This window comes from Littorina saxatilis, linkage group LG10, assembly GCF_037325665.1.
Source record: "Littorina saxatilis isolate snail1 linkage group LG10, US_GU_Lsax_2.0, whole genome shotgun sequence".
Lineage (NCBI taxonomy): Eukaryota > Metazoa > Mollusca > Gastropoda > Littorinimorpha > Littorinidae > Littorina > Littorina saxatilis.
Window position 1 is genome coordinate 12,936,952 of NC_090254.1, and position 17,065 is coordinate 12,954,016.

Below are 17,065 nucleotides of genomic sequence, written 5' to 3' on the forward strand. Positions count from 1 at the left end.
CTTCTTTTTCTCTCTCATCTCTTCTCTTCCTCTTTTTCTTCTCTCTTTTCTTTATGTATTTATTTTTTAACTTTGTTTTATTTTCTTTTTGCTTGTCCCGACGCTTGTTCGTTCTCCCAGAATGCGTGAGTACCTTTAATGTGGAGCAAAAGACAAGAAACAATAAACAAACTTCTTCTTCTCTTCTTCGTTCATGGGCTTAGACTCCCACGTTCACTCATGTTTTTAGCACGAGTGGATTTTTACGTGTATGACCGTTTTTACCCCGCCATTCAGGCAGCACACGCCGATTTCGGGGGAGGCATGCTGGGTATTTTTGTGTTTCTATAACCCACCGAACTCTGACATGGATTACAGGATCTTTTCCGTGCGCACTTGGTCTTGTGCTTGCGTGTACACACGAAGGGGGTTACTAGCAGGTTTGCACATAAGTTGACCTGGGAGATCGGAAAAATCTCCACCAGCGACCGGGATTCGAACTCACGACCTCCCGATTAGGAGGCCGACGTCTTACCACCACGCCACTGCGCCCGTCAAATAAACAAACAATTCTCGTGGCATTGTTTCAAGCTGTGTGCATTGTAACCGTTCGCCAAATTTATTATGGGGGCCAGGAGGCCCCTATTCATACGGATAGTTTCGAGGTTGACCATGGGCAGCGCCATTTTGTTGTGAAATACGTCATCAGTTTGTGTACACAGGAAGTTGTGACATCCGTCACCCTATGGGAGGTGTGAAGGCAACATTGTTCACCAGTAGAAAGTTGTGAAATCCATCACCCAATGGGAGGAGTGAAGGCAAAATTGGTTATCACTGAGTTTGTGTAACACAGGCAGTTGTGAAATACGTCACCCTATGGGAGGGGTGACGGCAAAATTGTTCAACAAAAACATCATAGGTCAAACTGTGCAGGGTCAACCGCAACAAACTCAAACCATTCATTCTATACTGCATTCGAGTGACTTATATACCGACATTTTAATTTCTTATTTTCAGCACAGGTGTAAGAAAAAATCATGAACCAAAATGTTATTTATTTTCTAATTTAACATTTGTTTTACAAATGTGACCATGGTCTTTCAAACATACAGTGACATTAGACATTGTTATGTTAAAAAAAAGAAAAAAAGAAAAAAAGCTTTTGTGCACACATCAGAAAATACATTGTACATTTTACCTACAGGCCAAACAGTGCCAGTGGCGGCAAAGGACCCAGCAAGTTGCACTGATCTATATTTTTAGATCAGTGGCAAGTTGTCAAGAACAGGCACTTGCATTTGGATGTGTCCACTGATAGTAGGTTTGGTTGTGATCAATCAGAATGATGTGGGAATAAAAATGTATGACAGTTTGGAATGATGACATGTAATTCACATATGCTGAAATGTAATATCATACATGATATAATATTATTATGGCTGTTGCCATGACCATGAACCCCAAGAAAGGTTCAATGTTATGTAAAATCAAAATACCAAAATCAAGCACCTATTAATCTGGTCTACGGCGCGGGAAGATTGAGGCCTTCGTAAACGTTCAACGTTGGCCAATAATGATTTTAACAATGTTGTGTCGTTTTGTATTATGTTTTATTTTGTTGATCAATTCATAAAAATGTCTTCCCAACATATTACAAATCAAACAGAAATAAAGTCTTAGAGAACTACAATAATTATTGTTGCCGTCAAAACCTTGCAAGGCCTCAACCGTTCTCACGAGATCAGTTACATTTTTTTTTCTCTCTCTCTCTGTATGTATGTCTGTGTCTGTATCTCCCTCTGAGTCTCTCCGCTTCTGTCTTTCTATGTCTGTCTCTGTCTATGTGTGTGTGTGTGTGTGTCTCTCTCTCTCTCTCTTTCCCTCTCGCTTTCTCTCTCTCTCATCTGACTCTTGGCACACAGGTCAAAGCAGAGGTTAACTTGAGGGCACGTGTACCTAGCAGGAGGGGGTGAGGGCGGTGGTGAACATGGGTCTCAAAGCAGATGTTGGGCTATTTTTAGACCGTCAACACAGACAGTACAGCGTCGTCAATCCCCGCGCGAAGGAGATCGCTCACCTTCCACGTCCAAAACGTTGTGATATTATTGACACGCCAGATTAGCGCGGTAGCTTATTGTGCTAAGCAGGAAAGCGCGCTTTTCTGTATTCTTGTTAACTTCGCAATTTCCGGAAAACATCCACTTTCACTTTGAGACTGTTCTGTTTATATTCGACACTATCAAAACCACTTTGCATTGCAATACTGAGATATTTTTTTTCTGTGTTCGAAAGCTACAGCCAATCGTTATTATATCCCCTCAGGTACAGTTTTATAACATTATTGGCACATGTAAACAATAGGAATTAATTAATGAACGCTACGAAAAGGGCAGCCTTTAACCTCCCTGTTGTCACTCAGCATTTTTTTTTAAATTCTCATCCACATGTACACTTTCAGCACTCCCCCCCCCCCCCACCCGCCCTCCCCATCTCAGATGTAATTTGTAAATGGCGTCTTCAGCCTTCAATCCACTATTTAACATAGTAAGTCAAGCTTTTCAAGCCTTATTAATAATTGCTTTGATGTTTTGCTGATGTTCAGTGTATTATTTAACAAAGATCTCATGGTTCAAAATTTCATATTGTTTTTTCAAAAACGTGCGTGTGTTCCATTTCAAACTAACCTCACTGATGTGAACTCCATTATTACTGTCACATCTGTTTTACAAATTACACCCATAATCCAAACCAACGCGCAAACACACACACACACACCACAACTACACACATTATGTACTCGTTACCATTAGGCAACGCTCGTCACAACACAGATAGACTACGAAGCAATCTCTTCGATCATCTCTGCGCTGAGTCGGTCACACTTTTGCTCACCCCTGCCAACAATCTCAAACGTATCCTTTTTTTCAATCACTACAAAATTATCACACAGCTTTTTATGTCTCACTAAATTATAAATCACATGTATGTGGTTGTTTGTTGCCTTGAATGCCCCAAGGGGCAAAAATGAGTGTTTCTTCCATACTAATTAGCCTCATTTGCCTAAACCATATAGGAGTTATCCGTCCTTATAGAGTTAATTTTTTTTTATATAAATCCCATGCTAATTTCAAGTACAGCGTTTTGCTATTCACTTCAATATAATGGTAAATAACAATCAAGAAATAACGAAGTCTTTAAACCACAATTTCCCAGATATTTACACTTTTCATTTTGTTTCAATTCACACCACAAAACATACACTTCGCCTTTTGCTATTCAGTCTCAAGTCTAAATAATAATAGTATAAATCATAACTAATTTTCTTCACACCATCATAGACATAATGTTGCCTCACATGTTCTGTGTACAATCGTTGGTTTTCACAATAAATATTGCATTACTGTAAGTGTCTTCTTTTTCTTTAACAATGTCTTTCCAAAACCAAAATTCAAAGACCACAAAAGCTATTGCAGCCTACTCCTATCTCTCGTCTCTCTTCCTGGGTACAATGGTACCTAAGACTTACATTCAGATGCTTACATTTCCATGCTACCCACATTGTCAAAATACCAATAGTTATTCAAAACAAATGTTAACTACTACCTAACTTCATTTCAGACCCACACCCATTATTATACACACATTTCACATTTAAACCATTAGTCAGCCCCCTGTCGATATTTATCGACTAAGTTCCTTGTATTGTACTGTCTTTTAAGAGCACGTTTAGAAGCATAGCTTGTTGTGGTCCATTGATTTAGTTGTATAGTTAGGTATTGTTATTTGAAATTATTGAAATAAATTGTTTAAACCAAACAACCATGTATAGATCTGCAGACTTGTTCTTCAGTTACATTAAACCGACGAACACTGCGTATATCACACAACTAAACTTTCAATGGGTTTTATCTATAAACTCTGATACTCTGTTTTCTCTTTCTAAAAATATAAGATCAACACAAACTTTCGCCATAAGTAAAAAACAAAAGTGACAAGGGGATGTTTTTCTCACTCTGACTCTGAGTATAAAACAAAACTGTGACTCCTAATGTTGAGGGACAAAGGCATTGATTTCTACTTTTCTTATAAAAGGCCTGAAAGGATGCTGAGAGATGCAGACAGGCAGACAGAAGAATGTGCAAATGGAATAGCCGTCTATCGACATCTTTACCCCCCCTCCGCCCCCCTCCCTCGCCCATCTCCTCCTTAATACCATCCTTATGCTTATTTGAGTTCTCTCGTGCCCCATGTCTTTTAGTTTCTTGGTTTTTTCCCCCCCACCTTCTGTACTACCACCCCCTCCCTGTCCTGATTGTTTGCGTATTAGGTTTTTCTGTTTGTTATCGTTGTCTGAAATGAGTAAATATATTTAGTCCGCCATCATGTTAACCTTTGTTATGTACATACCAGGATTACTTAAAATAAGCATTTTATGCTTGAGTTAGTTATCCTAAAAACCATGTATTGTTTTTGTCATGATACAAATTGAATACAGTTTTGTTTAAACCAATGCCATCCTTTGCCTTCTCACACGCACACACATCCATTACGTACTTGCAGAACGTAGTGACTTCACTTTCAGTGGAACCGATGACGTGACCAGCAGTTCTGTTAGACAGGAACAGGTCTGCACTGAGACCGCTGCTGACGTAACACTGACGCAAAGAGTCAATCAGGGTGGCGCGACAGGCTGGAAGAAAAACAACACTGATGTCAGACACAAATTACCAAGGTATCCGTAGAACATGGTATCCGATAGAAAAAAAAATGAATACTGCAATGTATCCATAGTACACTTGCATATAAGTATTTTCTTCAGTATCCTGACTAAATTTCTGATTTATTACATTTCGTTAACGTATATTATCGTAGTATATAGTACGTATATAATTGCCTTCACGTTTACTTAATGCGAGAGAGAGAGAGAGAGAGAGAGAGAGAGAGAGAGAGAGAGAGAGAGAGAGAGAGAGAGAGAGAGAGAGAGAGAGAGAAAGAAAGAGAGAGAGAGAGAGACAGAGACAGAGACAGACAGAGACAGAGACAGAGAGATACAGAGACAGAGACTGTTGAGGAGATAACTGCTGCTATACTAGGGAGATTTAAAAAACGAAACGTCGGGACGTTTCGTTTTGAAGTTGTGGTAAACGTCATCATTTCGGGGGTCTCTCGCTGGAAAGGTGAAGGTCAACTGAAACGGAACGTGGAACGTCAAAACGCAGTCACGTTTTCCACCCCCAAAAAACGAACAATATTTCGTCAACTTTTGTGAGTATTTTTGCACACTAACAGTTTTATTTGTTGGCCATTTTATGCATTGCTAGATTCATCAACCCTTTCACAGTCTTTCAGCGCTGAGAATGTGTTCATTGGAGGTAGACAACTGTTGTGAACTGAAATATTTTGAAGGGTGCTGATCCTGGTACATTTATCCAACTTCATGGTGAGAAAGCAAATGGCGAAGCAGAAGTAGGTCATCGCATCGAATTTTTATTCTGGCTTCGTATGTGATTTTGTATAAACAAAGTCTGTGTGATTTATTTGGACTGAAAATAATCAAAGTATGCCCGATTCTGGACCACCTCCTAGGGGTTTTTTTTTCCATTCTGATCGAGGACAGACGTGACAAGTACAAAACAACCCCTAGTTGGGGAAAGGCTTCTAAATCGGCACAGGCGTGTGCACAGGGCCGTTTTCTGAGAATGGAGAATACTCAGGGTATAATTGCCTACATGGTTCGGTAGAGCTCTTTGCCATAGGCTGTTACCAGTTGTAAAAATTGAGATGCGTGAAATGGATAAACAAAATAATGAGTTCGAATGAGTAAATCTTGGAATTCAACATGAATGATCTAATTTTTGTGAAATACAATTGATGATGAGCAGGTGCATGAATTGAAAAATGTGAAGCTCTTGTGTGTGCAATGCGAGTATGTCAATCCTTTATTGACTCGTGGAGTTGAAATTATGCCATGCCCAGTCAGCGGATCATATCCTGCCATGCCCGGCCTTTCATTTGCGCATGACTCGCCTTTTATTTGCGTATGCCCGCCGTTTTCTGACCCTCCTTTTTTTGTTGATGATTTATCGCCCTTCCTTCATTCCGAAACGAAACGTGAATACATCTAAATCTTGTTTGCGGCCTATGCCGTCTCGTTTTACGTTCCCTTTCGCGGGGTGACTCATTCACCAAACGAAACGAGCTGCAAAACGAAACGTGCTGTCTTTTAAATCTCCCTACTATCAGGTAGTATGCTGACGAATAATTCCCCTTCGTTAACTATGTATGCAGACATGCGTATGCATAAAGGACCTTCCTTTTCCTACTACACACGATGTCGGCTGTCCTTCTGTGTGAATTACTATTATCTACATCCATCTGGCATGTTACGTAAACGAACCCAGACCAACACGTTACAGAGACAGAGACAGAGCGACAGACAAATGTATATGTTCTGCGCGAACTTAGAATCCATTCTAGAATGAAACCGGATTCTAACTTCGCGCAGAACATATATATAGAGAGAGAGAGAAAGAGAGAGAAAAAGAGAGAAAAAGATAGAGAGACGCACGCAGACGCGGACACCCCCCCACACACACACACACGCACCCCTCCACACGACACGACACGACACTCTCTTCTCTAACACACACCCACACACCCTACACCAAACAAACACACACGCACGCACGCACGCACACATACACACACGCTCCCCCACCACCGCTCCCCCCCCCACACACACGCACATCCAGCACTCGACCATCGCCACACTAGCACGTGACTCACGGTGGGCACACTTGTTGTCGTATGTGAAGAGGAAGTTCTGCACGGCGGCCAGCGTCTGGGGGGACCCCGAGCACATCGTCTTGAACAGCTGGCCCAGCTGGTTGAAGATGCAGCCCGTGACTTGAGGCTCCACACTGTTACAACCACACTCACAACTTAAGGAGAGATTACATTGACAACAACACTAGGAGCAGCAACAGCAACAACAACAACGACGATGACGACAACGGTGACGACGACGAAGACAACAACAACAAAGACGCCGACGACGACAACAACAACAACGCCGACGACGACGACAACAACAACAACAACAACAACAAAAACAAGAATTACAACAACGATGATGACGACGACAACGGTCTGTTTTTGACCAACTCTTTCAAAATCATATCTTCGGTGGAAAATGACTTGTAAAGTCCCCGCCAGGCTGTGCATGAATCGGTATCCGATATCATTAAGCGCATTTTTCACCCAGACTTTTATGGCGGAATGATTTGGTTACTTGGCGGAGAAGCTTCCTGGAGCTTTCTTTTTAGAACAGGAGCGGATCCAGGGGGGGTTTCCGGACACCCCCCCCCTCCTCAGCCTTTAAAAGGGAAGGGAAAAAAAGAGGAATAAAAAAGAAAGAAATTGTGAAATAAACAAAAAATGATGGCTCAGATTGCACCAGATTGCTCCATTTCCCTTGGTTTTTTTTATCAAAATGTTCCGGTGGGGGGGGGGGGGGGGGGCATGCGCCTCGCGCCCTTAACTAAACGCTTCGCATCGTCGATGTGTCCCTACAAGAAATTTGGACACCCCCCCCCCCTTAAAATGATGTAATCCGCCCCTGTAGAAAGTTGAGAAAAAGTTCACTGATCGGGTCTATGGTGATTTACAATGGCTTACATTGATAACTTTTAGCGGGGAGTGGTGGTCCGATACTAAATAATCGTTTTGAAGCGGTGAATGCTGGGAATATCGTACCAACCGGAAAAGATATAACTAAAAAACCCATCAAGAAACATGTTCGTGTCAGGAAATGTAATGTTAAGCGTAGGTCGAGCTAATATGAGATGAGCAGATATTGTTTCAATGGTTCAGATAGATAGTACAAGGCTTTTGGAACATGACTTTTTATTACAGTTGTATAACAATATTCATTTTATCTTAGCTTCAAAGCCTTCCCGAACTAACCTCAATCCAAATACAAATTCTGTGAAAACAGTGAGTGTGAAGCCTTTTGTGGTAAAATTAAAAAATGTGTCCAAATATAACTCTCTCCATCAACAATTCGAACATGAAGGTACGGCTTACTGAATGAATCGAATTTCAGAGTCAAAATAATCGCTTTCACCACGTTTTTACCTCACATTCAACATGCTGCCAAGGTTCTCTTGGTTTGCAAAATTTGACACCTGCAACAGCTTCTTTGGTGTTGGGAAGCTATTCTTTAACATTTCCCCTTTAATTCGATTGCAAATGTAAACAGTCACTTTACATAACTTAGGTAACGAACTAAAGCCACTCAGAGAGAAATTCAAGTTTTACGCCCTCACGGCAAAGCCACAATGATAAAGGGGCATATTGTTCCCGGGTTTTGCCCCGACTTTAGACGAGATACACAAATGTATGCGTGTTTAGGTGGGATCAGCCATCTGCAGTTATGGCAGAATGACCGAGGTCTTTTACGTGCCACTGTGGTGACACGGGGTGGACACCGTCTCTGGATCTGCACATGAAGCCACTCACGCGCATATCTGGTCTTTGAAGGTAGCTGGGTCACTGGGAGCTACTCCGTTGGTACTGGTACCATTGGTGACAAACCACAGGAAGTTTCCCATTGATATAGAGGCTCCCTCAGAGCACGTTTTCATCACGTTTTGAGCTGCCAGCGTGCATTGGTCTGGTTGTGATGTCACGTAATTCGGCGTCATCAACAACACTGTCATGGCACCTGAGGACATTAGATTTGAGACACATTTTGATGTTTATACAGTTCACTGTCCAATACAGCTTAATTGTCTGGGTGCAGGGTGCACACAGAAAATTGCTTCTTTTTACATTTAGTCAAGTTTTGACTAAATGTTTTAACATAGAGGGGGGAATCGAGACGAGGGTCGTGGTGTATGTGTGTGTGTGTGTGTGTGTGTCTGTCTGTCTGTCTGTCTGTGTGTGTGTGTGTAAAGCGATTCAGACTAAACTACTGGGCCGATCTTTATGAAATTTGACATGAGAGTTCCTGGGTATGATATCCCCGGACGTTTTTTTCTTTTTTTCGATAAATACCTTTGATGACGTCATATCCGGCTTTTTCTAAAAGTTGAGGCGGCACTGTCACACCCTCATTTTTCAATTAAATTGATTGAAATTTAGGCAAAGCAATTTTCGACGAAGGCCGGGGTTTGGTATTGCATTTCAGCTTGGTGGCTTAAAAACTAATGAGTGAGTTTGGTCATTAAAAATCGGAAACTTGTAATTAACATTATTTTGTTATTAAACGATCCAAAAATAATTTCATCATATTCTTCGTCATTTTCTGATTCCAAAAACATATACATATGTTATATTTGGATTAAAAACAAGCTCTGAAAATTAAAAATATAAAAATTATGATCAAAATTAAATTTCCGAAATCGTTTTAAAAACTATTTCATCTTATTCCTTGTCGGTTCCTGATTCCAAAAACATATAGATATGATATGTTTGGATTAAAAACACGCTCAGAAAGTTAAAACGAAGAGAGGTACAGTAAAGCGTGAGCACTATGAAGCACAGCGCAATCGCTACCGCGCCAAACAGGCTCGTCACTTTCACTGCCTTTTGCACTAGCGGCGGACTACGTTCAGTTTCATTCTGTGAGTTCCACAGCTTGACTAAATGTAGTAATTTCGCCTTACGCGACTTGTTTTATTTTACATGAACAGATTTTTGTATGGACACCGAGTTGCACGAAAAGCCGACACAATAATTGAAGGATCCTTTCCTTCCCGCGTAAGAAAGGGCGTTCCCCATTAGAGATCTGACATGGTTGTTACCTGGGTTACGAGCATCCTTTCACTTAAAGCCTCACTACGCCTCTCATGAGGTTTACAGAACGATGGAATCTTTCACGAAATAAGCTATTCTAACCTAATGGAACACACTTGCACTAGCATTTAACAGCAGTAAATTACACAGTTCGTGTGAATGGCTATTTAGTATGCGTAAACCACACACCAGTTCTCGTGGTTTATTAAACCCCAGAGCGATCGTGGACCCGTGTGACAATTCACAATTTAGTCGTCAGTTTGTGGTTTCAATGCGACTCGCTGTATATATTTGTGTACCTCTGAATCTAAAATGCAACAAACGACTGTGAGTCACAGAAACTTATCGGCGGCGGTAGACTTCAAAGAAACTAAGCGACATGCAAAAAATTCGTCTGCTTGGGCAAACACGACCTTGCATGACCTGCTTCCGGGCTCCCTTTTTTTTAACTTTCAAAACTTCGAATTGTACTGATCTTGTCTTGATGAAAAAAATATTTCTGTTATGATTTAAGAATGTTTGACTCACATACTGTTAATCCCAGCGAAGCTGGAGGTATCCCGTGAACGCTATACTGTAATCGATTTGAGAAATGTGCATACCGAATAATACATGATAAAGAAGGATTCTTTGTGCCCGAAAATGGGCCACAGTTGGAGATGGAAGTTCACCAAAAATTGGGACCATACTAACAAAAATACGGTGGGTAAAATTGGCGCCCCCATTTTTTGAGCAAACGCCACCCAAGGCCGCTTTGGACGGGTAGAAATTCCGTAGTTTCCAAGTCTATGGATAAAGCTCGCGTAAGAAGAATACGTCACGGTCGAAAGTCTTTGACGTCAATTAATGCATCATGACGTCATGCCTCCCTGTAGTCTTTCTCTCTCGCGCGGTGTGTGTGTTTGTGTTCATTTTGTGCACATGTGTTAGTGTTACTGTGTGTGTGTGTGTGTGCGTGTGTGTGTGTGTGTGTGTGTATTTGTGTGTGTGTGCGCACGCGTGCATGAGTCTGTACTCGTGTGTGTGTGAGTGTGTGTGTGGTGTGTGTGTGTGTGTGTGTGTATTTGTGTGTGCGCACGCGTGCATGAGTCTGTACTCGTGTGTGTGTGAGTGTGTGTGTGGTGTGTGTGTGTGTATTTGTGTGTGTGTGTGTGAGTGTGTGTGTGTAGTGTGTGTGTGTGTGTATTTGTGTGTGCGCACGCGTGCATGAGTCTGTACTCGTGTGTGTGTGTGTGTGTGTGTGTGTGTGTGTGTGCGTTTGCGCGTGTGTGTGTATGTGTGTGAAAGAAAGACTGAGAGAGAGGGAGAAAGAGTGTGTGTGTGTGTGTGTGTGAATGTGTGTGTGCATGAGTTTGTGTGTATGTTTGTGTGTGTATGAGTGTGTATATGCGTTTGTTTGTAAAGGTGTGTGTGTCCGTCTGTCTATGTGCGTATTTGTTTGTTTGTTTGCTTAACGCCCAGCCGACCACGAAGGGCCATAATTATCAGGGCGGTGCTGCTTTGAGATATAACGTGCGCCACACACAAGGCAGAAGTCACAGCACAGGCTTCATGTCTCACTCAGTCACATTATTCTGACACCGGACCAACCAGTCCTAGCATGCACTAACCCCATAATGCCAGACGCCAGGCGGAGCAGCCACTAGATTGCCAATTTTAAAGTCTTAGGTATGACCCGGCCTGGGTTCTAACCCACGACCTCCCGATCACGGGGCGGACGCCTTACCACTAGGCCAACAGTGTAAGTGCGTATAAGTGTGTGTTTTGTGTGTATGAGATTTGTGTGAGTCAATGTGTGTGTGTGTGTGTGTGTGTGTGTGTGTGTGTGTGTGTGTGTGTGTGTGTGTGTGTGTCTGTTTGTATAAGAGAGAAAGAGAGAGAGAAAGAGAGAGAGTGGGTGGGTGGGAGTGTGTTTGTGCGTGTGCGTAAGTGTATGTGTGTGTGTATGTGTGTTTGTAAAGGTGTGTATGTCCGTCTGTCTATATGTGCGTATGGGGGTGTGTTTTGTGTGTGTGAGAGAGTGAGTGAGTGCGTGTGAGTGAGTGTGTATTTTTGTACGTGTGTAACTTGAGGTATGTGTGTGTGTGTGTGTGTGTGTGTGTGTGTGAGTGTGTGTGTGAGTGTGTGTGAGTGTGTGTGTGTGTGTTTGAGAGAGAGAGAGAGAGAGAGAGAGAGAGAGAGAGAGAGAGAGAGAGAGAGAGAGAGAGAGAGAGAGGTTTGTCTTTCGCTGGGGTATGCAGTGCCTTGGCGTTGCACATCTACTTAATTTATATTTTATTTATATGGGAGATTGATATAGCGCTTGACGTTCTCTAAGCGCTTTACATATAAATTTCTGCCGTGTGAGATGGAATGTTTTACAAAATATATCTCGCATTCACATCGGCCAGAACATCTCAAGCCATTACGGCGAATATTTACTTTTCACGGCCTATTATTCCAAGTCACACGGGTGCTATACATTTTTGCCAGGAAAGACCCTTTTGTCAAACGTGGGATCTTTAACGTGCACACCCCAATGTAGTGTACACGAATAATAGCATTCTTTTGCTTGGACAAATAACAACCAGAAGGGCGAAGCCCTCACGACTCTTGCTTGTAAGTTGTGTACTTTGATCGTGAGAAAAATAAATAGCGTGTACGACTTCTTAGTTGAATTATATGTTTTAGCAGATTAACATAGGAATTAGCTGATCAACATACATATCATTCCAATATTAAAACTGCCACGCTGCTCGGATTGCAGGGGGTGGTGCCCAATTTGAAGGATTTGTCTATCTCACGTAAAAAGCATAAAAGGCCTTCCTTAAATGAGCCCAAAGTTGACTTCACAAAGACTTCTCGAAGTCTGTTTCCAACCGAAAGTGCCAAAACTTCGCGCAGCGAGACTTCGCCCAATACATATCAGGCTTAACGAATGTATTCTGATTGATAAGATAGTTCACACAGGGAAGAAGAAGCCTTTAACTCATGTCATGTTTAAGTTGTTTGCACACTGAACATACGAAGTTGAAAGAAACACTACATAGATATATTCATTCAATATCATTTTTATATGAGAAGAAATCAAAGAAAAGCTACACACAAGTGCGACGTTTGCGTATTGTAATTACTTCAAAACCTACTTATTTACAATAAGGCTCTTACCAAAACGAAATAAAAAGGATACACAAAATAGACAAATAATCTACAAAAAGGAAAACTAAGCTACACAAATCGAAAACATTACCAGCCAAAATGTAGATAGCAGCCATCGCAGACTTCTTGTGTTGGATGCCCCTCTTTCTTTGACACAAACCTCGGCGGCTGTAATTATTTTCTATCTTCTTCTATTTTCTTGTTACATCTGTTTGTTTAAAACGGGCAGCTTTATTATAAACACATCCGGTACTTATATAAGCGTTTACATCGCTAAGTAAAAACCATAGCATCGTTGACAGGTTTTAAAAGACGGTGATGTATGATAGTTCAACCGGTTAATCTTGATTGAAAGCCGTTTTAAATATACTATGATTTTAATGTAGGTATAAAACAGTTCGAGGCTCTGATTTGTTTTTGTTTGCTTGTCTGCTTTTGCTCGATCTTCTTGCTTCTTCCGGTTTGATTATTTTTAGTGTGGGTACAAAGGGCCAGGAAGTCCTATAATTCCTAGAGTAAAAACAAATTTCTTTGATTTTTGTTTGATCATCATCTTTTGCTGATGTTCTTGTCTGATGACACATACATACAAACACACGCGCGTACGCCCGACCGTTTGCTATGGAAAGCCGTTTGGCTCATAACCATTACACGTGTAATAAATAATTCATACACGTGTAATAAATAATTTATACACGTGTATTTATTTCTTACACGTGTATAAATTATTTACTGCACGTGTAATTTATCTTTTTTCTTATGCTATGGAAAAGCCGTTTGGCTCATAACCATTACACGTGCAATAAATAATTCATACACGTGTATTTAATCATTTCTTACACGTGCATGAAATATTTCTTACACGTGTATTTAATCATTTCGTACACGTGTATTAATCATTTATTACACGTGCATTAATAAGTTATTACACGTGTATTAATAATGTATTACACGTGTATTAATCATTTATTACACGTGTATTTAATCATTTCTTACACGTGCATGAAACATTTATTATACGTCCATTTAATCATTTGTTACACGTGTATGGATTATTTATTACACGTGTATTAATCATTTCTTACAAGCGTTTAAAATGCAGGAGTCACGTGGTTAAGCGACTTAAAAAATCGGACTGGGAATCCACATGAAAAACACTATATGCGTCTTCATTGCAAACTTCGTCTGGCTCATTACCAGACTGCAACAAATTGATGCAATGGTTCACCTTTTGGCGGGTCTGATAAAAACAAATCCCCTCTAGTGGCGTCGCCATTTTGAGAGATCAATCGCGCGCGAACCGGAAGTAGTATAGACGAGAGTTGTTGCTTTGCAAGTCGTATATTTTCCGATTCAAGTTATAATTTATTGCAGGTGTATTTAATCATTTACTACACGTGTATCTAATCATTTCTTACACGTGCATGAAATATTTATTACACGTGTATTTAATCATTTCTTACACGTGTATGAATTATTTATTACACGTGTATTAATCAATTATTACACGTGCATTAATCATTTATTACACGTGTATTAATCATTTATTACACGTGTATTAATCACCTATTACACGTAAATTAATCATTTTTTACACGTGTAATGGTTATGAGCCAAACGGCTTTCCATAGTTTGCATGCATACACGCCTGTATTTACGCATGTGCAAACAAGCACGCACACGCACATGCACACGCACGCACATGCACACTCCCACACACACGCGCTCACACGCACACGCACGCACACACACACACACACACACGCACATACACACACACACACACACACACACACACACACACAGAAGTACAGATAGACAGACAGACAGACAGACAGATAGACAGACAGACAAGACAGACACACACACACACACACACACACACACACACACACACACACACACACACACACACACACAAACAGACAGACACACAGACACACACAGACACACACACAAACACACACACACACACACACACACACGCACACACACACACGCACACACACACACAACCACACACACACACACAAAGCGCGCTTTTAGTGAGGTTAGACATTTACAGGGTTGCTTCAGGGTGAACAAGGTGTTGTGACGTCATGTCGACACGTGCCGGTTGGTCATGATGCGTCAGTTGTAGGCCTGTGGCGGTAGATAACGTATTTCTCCGCATGTTGAACATGGATGACGGTGAAAGTTTGCTCGCTGGCTGATTCAGCCTACAAGTCAGCTAGTCTATCTATCTTCTATATCTATATACGGCTTGTCTGCGTTTGTCTGTCTGTCTGTCTGTCGGTCGGTAAATTCGCGATGCACGGCCAAAGTTCTCGATGGATCTGCTTCAAATTTGGTGGGCATATTCAGGTAAACCCAAAACACAATCTGGTCAATGAAAATTTTCAACACGTGCTCTCAAAGCGCAGCGCTGAACCGTATTTTGTTTTTCTGTACATCCATTCCCAGTAACTCTTCCTTATCTTCGCCAGTGTTTTGCGCGTTTATCTCCCTTCCTTCGTGTGGCGGCAATCGCGTCCCGGCGAAGCCAGCCGGGTATTCGGCTTTACTTCTTCCCGGCGAAGCCGGGTACCCGGCGAAGCGGGTATTCATCTAGTTAATTATATGCAATAAATTTGGCAACAGGTAAAACTGTACAGTCCTTTTCGTGCAAGCGACCATGTGCATCTGTTTTTAATTTCATAACACGAACCATTCTTCAACGAGAGCATACGTCACAAACAAACAACCTGGCTATTTTCTGTGCGTAGTTGGATTCTTGCTGTTGATATTTCAACAACAAAATCTCCACCCTGCACAGAATGCAACTGTGCTATTCATTCTTGGTATGCGTCCAATTTCGATTATTGTATTAACTATTATTAGGTCGCTTCCTCCCAGTGGAAAGCTAGCAGCAACAATAGAAGCTTTACCCAGGTGTGTGCTTGTTTAGTTGTAATCAGCCACCCGCAATTTGGCAGCAGAATGACCGAGGTCTTTTCCGTGCCATTGTGGTGACACGAGTGTGGGACATGGACACCGTCTATGAGCCTGCACAAACAGTTGACCCGTGTTCGTCCAAATGAAAGAATGTTGATATTTCATGTAAACGCCTGGGAAGATGTGTCAGGGTGAACATGATTGCGAACGTGGAATGAACGGCATCTTCAAGAGTTTAAGGTATAGACTCGCAAAAAGTATTGGTGCTGATCAACTTTCATTTAAACCGCACTATGGTAACTCTTTTTACATTTAGACAAGTTTTAACTAAATGTTTTAAGGGTTGGTTTCTCTGTCTGTTTGAGGTTTTTCAAGATCGTTCTGGATGGCCGAGTGGTAACGCACTTGCGCTCGGAAGCGAGAGGTTGCTAGTTCGACCCTGGGTCAGGGCATTAGGAATTTTCTCCCCCCTTTCCTAACCTAGGTGGTGGGTTCAAGTGCTAGTCTTTCGGATGAGACGAAAAACCGAGGTCCCTTCGTGTACACTACATTGGGGTGTGCACGTTAAAGATCCCACGATTGACAAAAGGGTCTTTCCTTGCAAAATTGTAAAGGCATAGATAAAAATGTCCACCAAAATACCCGTGTGACTTGGAATAATAGGCCGTGAAAAGTAGGATATGCGCCGAAATGGCTGCGATCTGCTGGCCGATGTAAATGCGTGATGTATTGTGCAAGAAAATTCCATCTCACACGGCATAAATAAATCCCCGCGCCTTGAATATGTGCGCGATATAAATTGCATAAAATAAAAATTAAAAAAATAAAAAAATAAATCCCTGCGCTTAGAACTGTACCCACGGAATACGCGCGATATAAGCCTCATATTGATTGATTGATTGATTCTTTTTACCCGTGACATTTAAAGATAAAGTCTGTAATGTTCTTGAATGTTTTCAAATATCGTTGTTGATATCTCTCGATCCACACGTAAAGATTTTGTAACGATGGGAGAGGCTTAAAACTGTACACCAACATGTGCGCCTTGTCATAACGTTTCCAAATCACGAGTTTAATCAGGAAGTTATAATGGTTTGAAAGAGTGCGTGTCACTCGAGATTTAACGAGGGACGTATCGGTTACAGTGACTAATGCCGTCCATCCCATGGTCAAGTGGTCAAACCGTGTGTGTGTGTGTGTGTGTGTGTGTGTGTGT

General features: G+C 41.5%; 1 protein-coding gene across 1 annotated transcript in view; it reads right to left on the reverse strand.

Annotated features, from left to right (window-relative positions):
* The window catches only part of LOC138978197 (uncharacterized), a 17,094-nt gene extending 3,917 nt beyond the window's left edge, over positions 1-13,177 (reverse strand). Inside the window, exons 1-4 of the mRNA XM_070350862.1 lie at positions 13,007-13,177; positions 8,500-8,704; positions 6,766-6,899; positions 4,534-4,669 (exon numbers count right to left, since the gene is read on the reverse strand). Of these exons, the coding sequence (XP_070206963.1) occupies positions 4,534-4,669; positions 6,766-6,899; positions 8,500-8,704; positions 13,007-13,031 (500 nt within the window). The 5' untranslated portion in view covers positions 13,032-13,177. The remainder of the gene's footprint in view (positions 1-4,533; positions 4,670-6,765; positions 6,900-8,499; positions 8,705-13,006) is intronic.
* Between the last annotated feature and the right edge of the window lie 3,888 nt (positions 13,178-17,065).